Here is a 14,149-nt window from a genome sequence, read left to right on the forward strand (position 1 = left end):
CACTCATCATGCCTTTTGGAATATTCTTCTAAGGCCTTTTGTCTATCTTCTCCTTCAAGAATCTTAATTTCCCCTTTCTCTATAATAGAAAGCTTGGGTTCGGGTTCCGAAATGGAGCCTTGAACATAACCCCAAAGGCCTTTCCCTTTGATATGGGCTTCCATATTGCCGGCCCAAACATGGTAGTTCGAACCACTAAGTTTAAACCCAAGGGAGAAATGGGAGTCTTTTTCACCCATTAGAGAGAAGAGAAGATGGAAAATAATGCGTACCTTAACGGATTTTCAACCTTTTCTTGACAAAAGTTGCTTCTAAAATATTGCCCGAAGTAAATGCTTCACTCAAAAACTTCACTAGCTTGAGGGCATGTTTTTCGAGGTGCTTCACAAGAGACGAGATGCACGATCCTCTTTCTTTCAACGAGGCTCTGATACCATGTGAAAGTATCTTCAATAAGATACTAATATCAAGACCTTAATATTCTTGATATTAAACCCACCACGAAAGCACAATAAGAACACTTGTGCACAAAAAGCACAACCCACAAATAACTCACAAATACACAAAGGCATAAAAACAATGGAATCGATTTATTGAGAACTTGGGCTTTGACTCAAAGCCGTGAGAGAATACAAGGGGAGAGCCCCTATTTATAACCACAAAAAGGAGCTTGGGAGGGGCTCCACTCATAGACGTTAGAGCCCCTCCAACGGTCACAAATGTGACCGTTGGAGGGGCCCAACGTCTATTTGAGTGGGCCCCCCAAGGTTCCTTTAAGTACAAAAATAAAAGAAATAAAAATAAAGAAAAGAAAAACTAAAAAGAAATTACAAACACATTCTAAAAGTGAATGTGCGTAAAATGGAGGAAAAGATGAAACTACCCCTACGACTAAATAAGAAGAAATATATATATTTTATATATATAATAAGTAGATACATATACATATATATTAATATATGTATATGTATTACCTTATATATAAAATATATATATATATATATTACATTAAGTGATAAGGTACATAATTTAACAGGTTTTAGAGAGAGTCTACCACTTTGCCTGGGGGTGGTGTATTTGACACAGCTGTTGTTGTTTTGGTACCAATAAAGTGACACTTGTGGGCGTGTGTTGTCCCCGACATTCGATGTGGAGGTCTAATGTCCCGATGAAAGGTGTTGTTTCCTGATATCGGTCGAGGGCTAAGTTTGAAACTCAGTAATAAAATACAAATTGTGTGTTAAGCTACTTTGGGAACCTAACTTGACCTCGGAGATTTTACATATTTGGTGTATCTGTTAAAATGTACCTATTATATATATATATATATATATACATATATATATATATATATATAAATTCTATTTATTACATCAATACCCGATAAGGGTATTTTTGTAATTTCACAGTTGTTTTAGAAAACAACTATTTTTTCTTTTTTGAACAAATGTAATTTTTATTTTTTATTTTTTTCATTTCTTTTTTATTATTTTTGAGGACCTAAAGGGGCTCCAACATAGAAGTCGTTGGAGCCCCCAACGGTCACAAATGTGACCGTTGGGGGCTCCCAACGACTCTATGGGAGCCCCCTTTTGGCTCTCCTTTTGAGGCCCTTTGGCCCTCCTTTTTCCTCCTCCTCTTGTATAAATAGGGGTGATCCCCTTGTGTATTCTCATCTTGGAGAGCTCCTCTCTCTTTTCAATAAGAGGCTTTGTATATTGTTGCCTTCTTAAAGGCTTGTGCTTGTATTGTCCCTTCGTGGACTTGTGATATTTTCTCTTTTATTCATTGTTGTATGTGCTTGTATGCACTCTTTATATTTCCGCAATATCTCATTACATGGTATCAGAGCTACGCGATTCTTGAAGGAAAGGTGTGGTTCGTGTATCTCTTATTTTGGTGGACATCTTCTCACTTCTTGGCAACATCATGGAGACAAAGATTGATCTTTCTTTCAAACTCAATGGAAAGAACTATATGATGTGGGCATCGGCAATGGAGAATAATCTCAAAGGGAAGAAGCTTTGGGGTTATGTCATGGGGACCGTTCCGGAACCTAAGCTTATGCTCACAAAAATGGAAGAAGATCAAGAAAAGGCTCTTGAGGGAGATGCTCGTCTCAAGGCCATTGAAAATCATCAAAAGGAAGTAGAAGATTGGGAAAGCAATCACGCAAAAATCCTTGCGTGGTTTATGAACAATGTGGAGCTTAAGGTATGTGCTAATATAGCTAAATTTCGTAGAGCCAATGAGGCTTGGTCCTTTATGAGGGGTATGTATACCCAAAAGGATCTTGCAAGAGCATACTTCTTGCAAGAAAAAGTTAGAACCACCAAGCAAGGTGATTCTAGCATTCAAGACTACTATAGTGCCCTTAACCCACTATGGGATGAATTGGCTCTTTTAGAGCCAAAGTGGGTTTCTATGGAAGATGTTGATTTAAGACAAAAACAAATGGAACAAGAGCGATTGTTTCAATTTCTTTTTGGGCTACGCCCCGAATTTGAGCAAGTGAGATCCTCACTTCTCCATAGATCTATTTTTCCTCCTATTGAGGATGCTATTGCCGAAATCACTCAAGAGGAGACAAGGCTTGGCATGAGTAAGCATGTTGATGAAGTCCTTGCCGTATCCAAACCGGGTAACAATGTTAGAACCTATAAGCCTCCTCATTTTGGGAAACAAGGGAACTACAATGGAGGAAGAAAAATGATTGTTTGTCATTATTGCAATGAACCGGGTCACATTAGACCCGTTTGTCCAAAGCTTATGGGAGCCTTCAAGCCTAAAGTAGCCTCTCTTGAAGAAACCACCTCCAAAGAAGATGAAGGCAAAAACAATGACATTAAAGAAACTCTTGGACAAATATCTATGGCTCTCCAACAAATGCTTAAAGTTTCTTCCTCCACATCGGGTGCGGCCATTGCTTTAACATCATCACCCGGTACGTATTCTTGGATCCTTGATTCCGGAGCTTCTTTTCATATGACCCCTCATGAGAATGCACTTAGTGATGTTTGCATCAATTCAAAGGACTCTTGTGTCTCAACGGCCGATGGAACCTTTTTGAAAATTTCAAGTATTGGCTCTTTTAAAGATTCTCAAAATTTTTGTGTTCCAAAAGTAAGAGTTGTTCCCAAATTAAATTTAAACCTTTTTTCGGTTTCTCAAATTGCCGACCATGGATGTGAAATATCTTTCTCATCTAATGGTTGTTTTGTGCAGGATCTCCGGTCCGGGAAGCGGATTGGGCAAGGCCATAGAAAGGGAGACCTCTATTATATGGACCATCTTGATCTCCCTACAAAGTTTTTTTGTTCTTATGTCCAAGAAAAAAATATGGAAACTTGGCATAAAAGACTTGGTCATCCAAGTTATTCCAAAATGTATCTCTTTCCTTTTGGAAACAAATTTTGTAAGGAAAAAGAAATTAATTACAAAGATTGCATTTTTGGAAAAATGAAGTCTATTCCTTTTTCAACTAGATCTTTTTTCTCATCAAGGCCTTTTGAATTGGTGCATTCGGATGTTTGGGGTCCTTCTCCGGTTATGTCTAAAGGGGGTTATTCATATTATGTTACGTTTATTGATGACTTTACTCGGTATGTTTGGATTTATTTTCTTAGTCATAAGTCGGAAGTATTTACTTTTTTTAAAGATTTTCATAAAAAGGTTCAAAATCAATTTCAAAGTAACATATTTATTTTAAGATCCGATTCCGGTGGTGAATACTTATCTCACGAATTCCAAAACTATTTAAACCAAAATGGCATTTGTCATCAAAAGTCATGTCCTAGAACTCCTCAACAAAATGGCCTAGCGGAAAGGAAACATAGGCACATTATAGAAACCGCTAGAACATTGCTTGTGTCTAGAAATATTCCAAAAAATTTTTGGGCGGAAGTCGTTCTTACCTCAACCTATCTAATCAATAGAATGCCCTCTTCTAAGTTAAAAAATGCTTCTCCCTATGAGAAACTCTTTAAGTTTTCACCCGATTTTAATCGACTTCGTATTTTTGGTTGCAAATGTTTTGTCCTACTACATAAAAGGGATAAGTTATCTCCCAAAGCAATTGAATGTGTATTTTTTGGATATGGTGAAAATCAAAAAGGGTATAGATGTTATGATTTTAAGAATGATAAACTATATGTTTCAAAAGATGTAACATTTCTCGAAGAAGAAAACGGTTTTGATAAAATCGAAGAGACAAATGAAATCGATTATGTATTCTTATATGATCTTATTGATGACATACAAGAAGATTCTCTTGAAAACATAGATGACACTCACGAGGTATCCCCTCTTGACATAACACTCTCAAATGATAGTAATTCAAATACAAATGTTCATGATAGCAATGCCAATATAAATGTTTACTCAAGAAGAAATCAAGAAAAACCTATTAGTGCCCTCGAAAAATACTCTCAAATTTCCGAATCCATTGAGGAACCACAAGTTAGGCATTCTTCTAGAATATCAATACCCCCAAATAGGTTTGTCTCCTATGACTCTTTAACTCTCAACTATCGGGCATGTTTGATAACTCTACACTCTTATTTTGAACCAACTCACTATAATCAAGCTAAATCTATACCTCATTGGGTTGAAGCAATGCAAGTTGAACTAAATGCTTTAAAAAAGGCCAATACTTGGGAAGTAGTTGATCTACCCTCACACAAAAAACCTATTGGTTGTCGTTGGGTCTTCAAAGTTAAAACTAAAAGCGATGGCTCTTTGGAACGATATAAAGCAAGATTGGTTGCTAAGGGATACTCCCAAGAATATGGTATTGATTACGAAGAAACATTCGCCCCTGTAGCTCGTATGACAAGTGTCAAAACCTTAATAGCTGTCGCATCAACCAAAAAATGGCCTATTTATCAACTTGACGTAAAAAATGCTTTTTTAAATGGAAGTTTAAGTGAAGAAGTTTATATGGATCCACCACCCGGAATAAATATTAAGCAAGGTCAAACCAGAGTTACCAGTCGAGGAGGCGGGAGCGGGAAGCGATACGGGAAGCGGGAGCGGGAAGCGAGGCACTTTAAAAAATTTAGGAAGCGGGGAAGCGTGGGACCACTTAGAAGAAAATTCTGAATCGTCTCGGAAACGACCTAGGAAGCGAACCGGAAGCGACCTAGGAAGCGAACCGGAAGCGAGGGGAAGCGAAAAAAAATGAAAAAAATGGGGAAGCGAGGGGGAAGCGTGGGGGAAGCGCGCTTCCCATTTATGGGAAGCGCGTTTCCCATAAAAGGGGGACGCGCTTCCCATAAAAGGGAAGCGCGCTTCCCAAAAAAGGGGGACGCTTCCCCTCACGCTTCGGAAGCGCGACGTTTCGCGCTTCCGAAGCGCGCTTCTCCTTTTGCCTAGGCGCTTCCGGTAACTCTGGGTCAAACACTTCGGCTTTTAAAGGCATTATATGGTCTTAAACAAGCTCCTAAGGCTTGGTATGATCGTTTTAGTGATATCATGATAAAATTAGGATTCCATTCTTGTTATACTGACACTGCTCTTTTTGTTAAAAATGCAGGTTCTAGTATCGTAATTTTGTTGCTTTATGTTGATGATATGATTATCACTGGAAATGATCAAAGTAGTATTATTAATGTTAAAAATATGTTAAAAGATAATTTTGATATGTCTGATTTAGGTTTTCTCAGATATTTTCTTGGAATTGAGGTTGCATATTCTCCTAGAGGATATATTTTGTCACAGATGAAGCTTGCTGCAGATATATGTTCTAAGTCTGGGATTTCTGATGATAAGAAGGTAGAGACTCCCAAGGTTATTAATGCCAAGTTGCGGTTAGAGGATGGGGTTCTTCTGGAAGATCCTACACCATACAGACAACTCATTGGGTCTCTTACATATTTAACCATCACCAGACCAGAAGCTGAGTACCGGGCAATGGCAACCACAACAATGGAACTTGTATGGCTTCGCAGTTTGCTTAAAGATATGGGAGTTGATATTACTGAAGCCTCAAAGCTGTGTTGCGACAATAAGAGTGGCATCTATATTGCAAGCAATCATACTTTTCATGAACGTACGAAACATATCGAAATGGATTGCCACTATGTTCGTGATGAATTTTTACGAGGAACTATTGCTCTGCCATATGTCACTTCAGAATATCAGTTGGCAGACTTCTTCACTAAAGCTCTTCCGGCTCCTCGGTTCATGTTTCTTCTCGGCAAACTTTCCGTCCTTCCCCCGTAAAGTTTGAGGGGGGGTGTTAAAATGTACCTATTATATATATATATATACATATATATATATATATATATAAATTCTGTTTATTACATCAATACCCGATAGGGGTATTTTTGTAATTTCACAGTTGTTTTAGAAAACAACTATTTTTTCTTTTTTGAACAAATGTAATTTTTATTTTTTATTTTTTTCATTTCTTTTTTATTATTTTTGAGGACCTAAAGGGGCTCCAACATAGAAGTCGTTGGAGCCCCCAACGGTCACAAATGTGACCGTTGGGGGCTCCCAACGACTCTATGGGAGCCCCCTTTTGGCTCTCCTTTTGAGGCCCTTTGGCCCTCCTTTTTCCTCCTCCTTCTCTTGTATAAATAGGGGTGATCCCCTTGTGTATTCTCATCTTGGAGAGCTCCTCTCTCTTTTCAATAAGAGGCTTTGTATATTGTTGCCTTCTTAAAGGTTTGTGCTTGTATTGTCCCTTCGTGGACTTGTGATATTTTCTCTTTTATTCATTGTTGTATGTGCTTGTATGCACTCTTTATATTTCCGCAATATCTCATTACAGTATCTGCAGGCAACGGTAAATAAAAAAATAAACTTAAATTGTATGCATTTAATAGGGCATGCATATGAGAAAAGGAAACTTTAATGAAAGATAATGAAATGTTCATGTATTGCACATAAATTATGCATATTTCTGTTATGCATTAGAACATGCATATTTTACCTGTTTCCTTTAATTGTTACATGTTGGCGGATGCGTGATGTTTAACTTCTGATGCATGTTAAATGTCTTGCTTACTTAAATGGTAATCTCTGCTGTTGATTAATGTTCTTTTTTGCTTAATAAATGTTTCATGTTGCATGAATACTAAATTGAATTATGAAATTATCATAATTGTTTTCCTCTAAATTATTGCATGAAATCTTATTTGTGTTCTTTAGCTCACTTGTTTCATTAGAAATACCTGTGCTTAGGATTTCGGTTCTGACACCCTACTTCTATGGTTTTTCGCAGTCGCGGGTGATGAATGAAGCGATTGGCTCCTAGGAGAGTTACGAGTGTCATATTCTTGCTAAACGGTTCACAAAAGGACAGCGTGACTCAATTTTTCGTTATTTACTTTTATGTCATTTAAATAACTTTGATATGTCTCTTGCAATTATTGCTTAAACATTATTTCTTTCAAATAAATGAATAATGGTTTGGTTTTGTTTGGTTTGGTATGGATGATAAGTGTAAACTCTATTGTGGTGGGTGGTTATCCAATTGTGAGTGGAACTGTAAAGGCCCCAGATCTCTGGGAATATTTCCGCAATTGAAAAAAAAAATCTGCACTTTCAAGGGGTATGAGTTGGGGTCGTTACAAGTGCTCTAGATCTTCTGCCCTGATACCATGTAATTCCATGACAACCATAAAGAAATAGAGGAAGAAAGTATGAGTAGAAACAATAGAGAGAGAATAAAGAGAACATAGAGTAGAGAGGGGCAACAGCTTTTGGGAAAAGGCTAAACGACTTTGTCCTAGGATTCTTCTATTCATAATAGTTGGTGGCTAGGGTTCTCCATCATACACCAATAATACCCTTGAATGCAAAATACTTTACAAGCCTGTCATTGTTACACAATCACAATAAACCACACATTCAAGGATATAATTACAAACGTATTCAATATCTAACAATTGTAAAATCAAGATGGGACATCTAAGTCCATATTTTTACCTGTTAAAATTCCAGAAATGACATCAAATGTCAATTTTTTGCTGACATCAAGTGGCTCCCTGCAAGTATCTGAAGGCCAAAGTTCTGGATAACCAGTTCCCCTTCAAAACAATAGCAGTCATACCTTAGAGGAAGCCAATAGAGAGAGAGAGCAGAAAAGGTACAAAAAACCCATGAAGCTAAAAGAATTGTACCATGATTCAGCATGGCCAGGCACATCTATTTCTGCCATGATATTGATGCCTGCAAATGAAAAAACACAGAATATCATGGTCAATATAAATACTTCAGTCCATGCAAGAAAGATGATGATGATGATAAAACAAAAAAATATGGCCAATGCATACAATTGAGAACCCAATAAACAAAGATGATGATGATGAAACAGGAAATCACAGTCAATAGATGTAATGAGTATCCATACAACCAACATGAACGTATCAAACCCACAACATAAGCAAAACGCTAGAAGTTCCAATACACCATACACTCTCTCTCCATGCACAAACCCATAGAAAGTCAATATATCACCTTAAATTACCATTTTTATCACTAAGTAGGCAACTAGATTCCCTTTAAAAATCAAAGACAGTGTATGTAAGCAATATCGTGATTTGTCAGCAATTTGGTTGATAAATCGCTAATCATCAGATAGAGGTTTAGGTATTTCTCAGATCACGTAAGAGACAGGCCAGTCTTAATACTTCTTAAGGACAGATTGAGTGGCATTCAATTAAAAAATGTAAGTCCTTTATAACCTTTTTTTAATGACATGAGATTTACTGTGGCTCATACGTCATTTTCCGATTTTTTTAAGAAAACAGAAAAAGTACCCCCCCCCCGTCAAGCAATGGAGAGTCAGTAATCTTTTTGCATTTTAAGACTATTGGTTTGCCTTGTTTACGTTTTAGGATTTCTATTCTTTGGACACCCAGGCTCTCTCTCTCTCTCTCTCTCTCTCTCTCTCTCTCTCTCTCTCTCTCTCCTTAACAGACTTAGCCATGGGGCTCTAACCTCTTTTCTTCTGTTTCTCTCTAGGGCCACTCCAGAAACTCTGGTTTCTACTCTGACCAGAGTTCCCACTCTTCTCACTAATCCCTTTCACAGCCAAACCCTTTCCCTTAACTGTAGGAAGAGGACTCTTTCTTTCCTTCATCAGGAAAACTATAAAGACCAAGAAGAAGAAGAAGAGGAGGGGTTTTAGGACTGAGAAGGAGAGGAGGAGGGGTTTCCGGAAGAGGTCTTGAAGCACAGCTGCGGGGTTGATTGGTTAAGATAGAGTTATTTATTGGTACATAGTGGTTTTCCAAATTCTGAGTTAAGTGCAATTTTATGGTTAGTGGATATCAAAAAGGTTCATGTCAGACATTTTTTTGGTTCATGTAGGTCTATCAGGAGCTTTTGTGTGCTCTTTCTTGATTTTTTGGCTTAATATGGAATTTAGGTGTTTCTCATATTGCTTTCTTGTGTTTTCTCTGAAAAAAATTATCAATATGTCGAGTAGCTCAGTCTTCAGTTAGTTTTATTTTCCTTGAGTTTTTTTCCCCTTTTTGTTATATGCAGTAATGTCCTTTTTATTTGCTTCATTAGCTTCTTTCAGTTAATTAGGTTGAGCTTTTATTTTTAGCCTGAGCTTCAGAGTTTTAAAACTATGTTTCTGAACGTGTGTATCAGAGATGTTTGTTTTTCTCCGTTTATAAAAGGGCTCTTTTATGGAAGTACAGGCAAGATGATAAAAAGTTTATGATGTTTTTCAAACTTCATTGTTTTTTTCTCCTTTCTGTTGGATTCAAATTCCAGTTTTTATTCTCTCCAGCTCAAAGTCGGCTCCTTTTAGCACTTTTATGTACATATTCTTTGTTACTTTTCCTGTTTTCCAGTTATCAATGTCATAGAATAATTATTACTGAACTATATTGGTGTAAGATGTGTGTGTGTGTGTGCATCTGCATTTCCAAGCTGTGATTGCATGTACATGTGTATACATGTACATATATGTGGCCGTTTTTTTATAGTTTTTTAGAAGTTATCCTGTTTTCACCTATGAAGTACACACCCAGTAAACATGACACATGTGGATTGTATTTATTTCCTTTTTTTCACAGGATTTGGACAAAGCAAAATATCAAGATGGGGATGAATGTAGATTTTCTTGTCCTAACAGAGGAATGATGATGGGAGTTTGCAAATGAAGAAAGGGGGACTTTGGTTTATCTCTTTGTTGTTTGTCTTGGAGTTATGTTTGGGAGGTGAATGATTAAGAAGCATTTTGATTGATGTGTCATGCAATCAGGTCAAGAAGGAGAAATCTAAATGGTGTAATTGGGAACATATTATTTATGTGTTGAGAAATTTTAAATTCAATTTAAAACACAAGTGATCCGGATATGAATTTTATTGGTGTTCTTTGCACTAAAATCATGATTTGATTTGCACGTAAACCATAAACCAAGGATGAAATTGTTCAGTTCAACAAGTGAAAAAAAATTGGATACTGATAGGAAGTGCTTTGTGTTGGCTCAAATAAGACATACAATCCTATCATTAGCAGCAGGATCCGTGAAGCAGGACTTTTAAAAAGTGATTCTTTCTTATGCTTAATCGGGATTTAGATTAAAGTCTTACTAAACAATCTCAGTAACTTTGCAGGCATAATTCAGGATCATGATTTTGCAACAGTGACAGTTAATTGGTCTCTGCTCATACAAGGGTGGCTAAATCTATTCATTTCACTTCCTCTTCTGTGAGGTGTATTGCTCGGCAACAAACTTAAAATATACCTTTAATACTTAAAGAGAAATAGTTTTAGAAAATGATTTGGAATTGAAATAGCTAGAAATCTTGTTTTTGTCCTTTTAAATTGATCCCTACAGCATCCATAAAGGCGGGCTGTTTTCTATTCTGAGTATAATACTCGCACATTGTCTGCAAAATGTGTTTAGGGATGGGTAGATCCAACTCAGTGCACCCAAATATATGATATGGGTGTGTTTTTTCACAGCATCACTAAGAAATACAATATACACAATGGCTTCCTCTTATCATTCTACTCCACTCGATTCAAGTTTGAAACCCACCTTAGCTCTTTTAACATAAAAGCCCACTAGTCATGTCAGATACGATGCTTGATATGGGTCAGGTCAGACACAGCCTATAACATTGTCACCAACCCAAATCTGGACCCATATTCTGTCGGGTCTAAAAATTCAACCACACCATTTTTACACGATTTTTTTTCTCTTCTAGTATGGATTTTGGTCAGTTGGGTACCCCCAAACCAGATCGGACAAGTTGACAACCCTGCCTACACCAGAATAAAGCAAGGGAAGTAGACATTTACAACCAATGAACAGACAAGATCCAAGACATAAAATTCTCATTGTGGAGGCAAACTAGTAACCAAGTATCCACCACCAGTAAAATGATCAGGTGCAAGCAACTTTCCTTGATGTCCTTAACATGATTATTGAGTTATCTCCCCATCTACCAAAGAGCATTAATCTCTACTCTTCCAAAAATGAAGTTATCAATACTTCCCAAGCTTCAAGTTCCTCGTGTTTTAATCCTCATTGAAAAGGAATTCCCCAATTTCCCTGTCTAGTGGAGCACTCCGCAGAATTTGAACTTGCATCATGTACAATTAGGATGGGGCATGAATGATATCCCCATGGGGGCTTTTCAAAGAGACATGTCCCTCCAAAATCCAGAGAGCAGTTTTACTTTTGACATGTGTGAAAATATATCTATAGGGCTGTTCTGAAGAGACATGGGACTCCAAAATCAAAAGACCAGCTTTGCTTTTGATGTGGACAATGAAACTCTAGATCTCTAGTTCTTACGTCAAATTTTGAGATGCATGATGGTCCTTTACATAAATTACCAATTATATGGTTTAAAAAATAGTATGTAACTGAATATTAAGAAAGCCAAATCAACAATGATAGTGTACAAGTTAGAATTAGGAGGGAGACACAGGAAGGAGAGAACAGAAATCTATTCATTCAAAATCCAGAGAGCAGTTTTACTTTTGACATATGTGAAAATATATCTATAGGGCTGTTCCAAAGAGACATGGGTCTCCAAAATCCAAAGAGCAGCTTTGCTTTTGATGTGGACAATGAAACTCTAGATCTCTAGTTCTTACGTCAAATTTTGAGATGCATGATCCTTTACATAAATTACCAATTATATGGTTTACCAAATAGTATGTAACTGGAGATTAAGAAAGCCAAATCAACAATGATAGTGTACTAGTTAGAATTAGGAGGGAGAGACACAGGAAGGAAAGAACAAAAATCTATTCATTCAATAGGGTTTCAAGAATACATGACAACTCTTAGGGGTTAACCCCCTTGTTTGACTGTAAATAGTTGGACAAAATGTCCTTATGAAGTTGACCAAGACAAATACATTACAAAAACAATATACAACTGAATGAGAAATAAATAAACGATTAAGACAACTATGTACAAGAGTAGATCTGACAACAAACAAAGAATACCGTGTTAAGTTGTATCATATATATATATACATATGTTCATATCATTGTAATAGGTAATATCCAATAGGGGTATTTCAGTCTTTTCACTATATAGGTTTTGCCCACCAGGGGCACTAGTGTCTTTGTATATTTTTTGTTTCCTTTATTTTTTTCTGTTTTGTAAATTTCTGTTTTTGTAATGGGCAATATTGTCATTGCCCAAATATATCTGTTGGGGGATCCCAACAGATATATTTATAGCTGTTGGCTCCCAACAACTATATTGGCTTCCTTTGTGTATATATAGGGGTGCTTCCCCTTAGATGGGTATTGCTTTTCTCAAGCACCCAATTTCTCAATAATATTCATTATTTTTACTTGTGATTCAAGCTCGTAAGTGGCTTATGTGTATGAGTTTTGTATTGACCCATAAGTGGTCATTGTGTTCTTGTAAGCCCATAAGAGGCATCTATTTGTATTTTTTGCTCTTTCATTTTCATGTCCCTAGATAGAACTAACTTATTATTTTCACAGGTAGAAACAACTCTCTCTCTCTCTCTCATATAATTGTAATTGATGTGTCTTAGTGATTAGGATAGACAGACAATGAGATTAAGAAAAAAGAGTTATAGAAAGAGAGATAAAGAACAATGAGAATTAAGAAAAAAGAGCTTACAGAAAGAGAGGACTAAAGGAAAAAATCCCTACCATTCATAACAAAAAGTAAGATACTTGTCATTAACATTAAACCACTTATTTCCAATAGCTTAAAATAAAAATAAGAAACAAACATAAGATCACCAAAACAAATTCCCATATATTATGTCAAAACTCGAAACAAGTTTAATAAGTATGGCATATCTATAAATAATTGCACATTGAAATGATTCCTTAAGATCCAATAATAATGCAATATCCAAGAAGACTAAGAGAGTCTAGTCATTTAGGAACATATAATCGGGTTTTCAACAATTACCACTTCAGAGAAATTGATAGTAGCAAAACAATACAAGATAGCAAGAGTGCAGATCAATCGATGTTAATAAGCAGTGAAAAACCTATTGTTAAGCCACTTAAAAATCTACATGACAATATATCTTGGAGAACAAATTATACATAGGCTGAAAAAGTAATATTTTTTATAAAGATAACAGTTTATTTGGTTCTTGTTATATTCCTTTATCAACATATTCAAATTGAACTCACCTCTGCTTTTGGCAAACCTTTGACACCCAGTAATACATGAAACCAGAAAACACACATAATTAGTTGTCTGGGAATAATCAAATGAAAAATATAACATAAGGGGCAGTTTAATCTTTAATCAGAAATATGTAAAAGGAGATGGAGGGATATGAAAATGAAGTTCATCTAACAAATTTGAAACACATTTTGCCCAGCCTTTGCTATTTGATAGACCAACTAATTATGAGATAATCACAAAAGTAATAATCACAGCTAATTCTACAAAAGATTGGTTTTTGGATGTCTATGAGTTTAGATTCCATATGCAGTTCTACTAACAGTCTTCAGTGAAAAATTGAGAAATATGATCAAAGAAATATAACAATACAACTTTTCTCATGCATGGATAATCAGCAAAATGTAATTTTTAGAAGACAGATTATGAAAATGCAGGGTAGAAACATGATTGGTACTCATGCCACATGAAAAACGTGTAACCAACAAAGTACAGGTAATAAATGTTTGAACTCATGTCCTAGCCCAACA

The 14,149-nt window shown here is 36.2% G+C and overlaps 1 protein-coding gene across 1 annotated transcript in view; it reads right to left on the minus strand.

The window, feature by feature from the left end:
- Window positions 1–14,149, minus strand: part of HEXO1 (beta-hexosaminidase 1) — an 89,681-nt gene that overhangs the window by 60,663 nt on the left and 14,869 nt on the right. The window contains exons 7-9 of the mRNA XM_090006131.1: window positions 13,625–13,641; window positions 8,133–8,181; window positions 7,939–8,039 (exon numbers count right to left, since the gene is read on the minus strand). Coding sequence (XP_089862257.1) covers window positions 7,939–8,039; window positions 8,133–8,181; window positions 13,625–13,641 — 167 coding nt within the window. The remainder of the gene's footprint in view (window positions 1–7,938; window positions 8,040–8,132; window positions 8,182–13,624; window positions 13,642–14,149) is intronic.

Source organism: Nuphar pumila, chromosome 5, assembly GCF_984573655.1.
Source record: "Nuphar pumila chromosome 5, dmNupPumi1.hap1.1, whole genome shotgun sequence".
Taxonomy (NCBI): domain Eukaryota; kingdom Viridiplantae; phylum Streptophyta; class Magnoliopsida; order Nymphaeales; family Nymphaeaceae; genus Nuphar; species Nuphar pumila.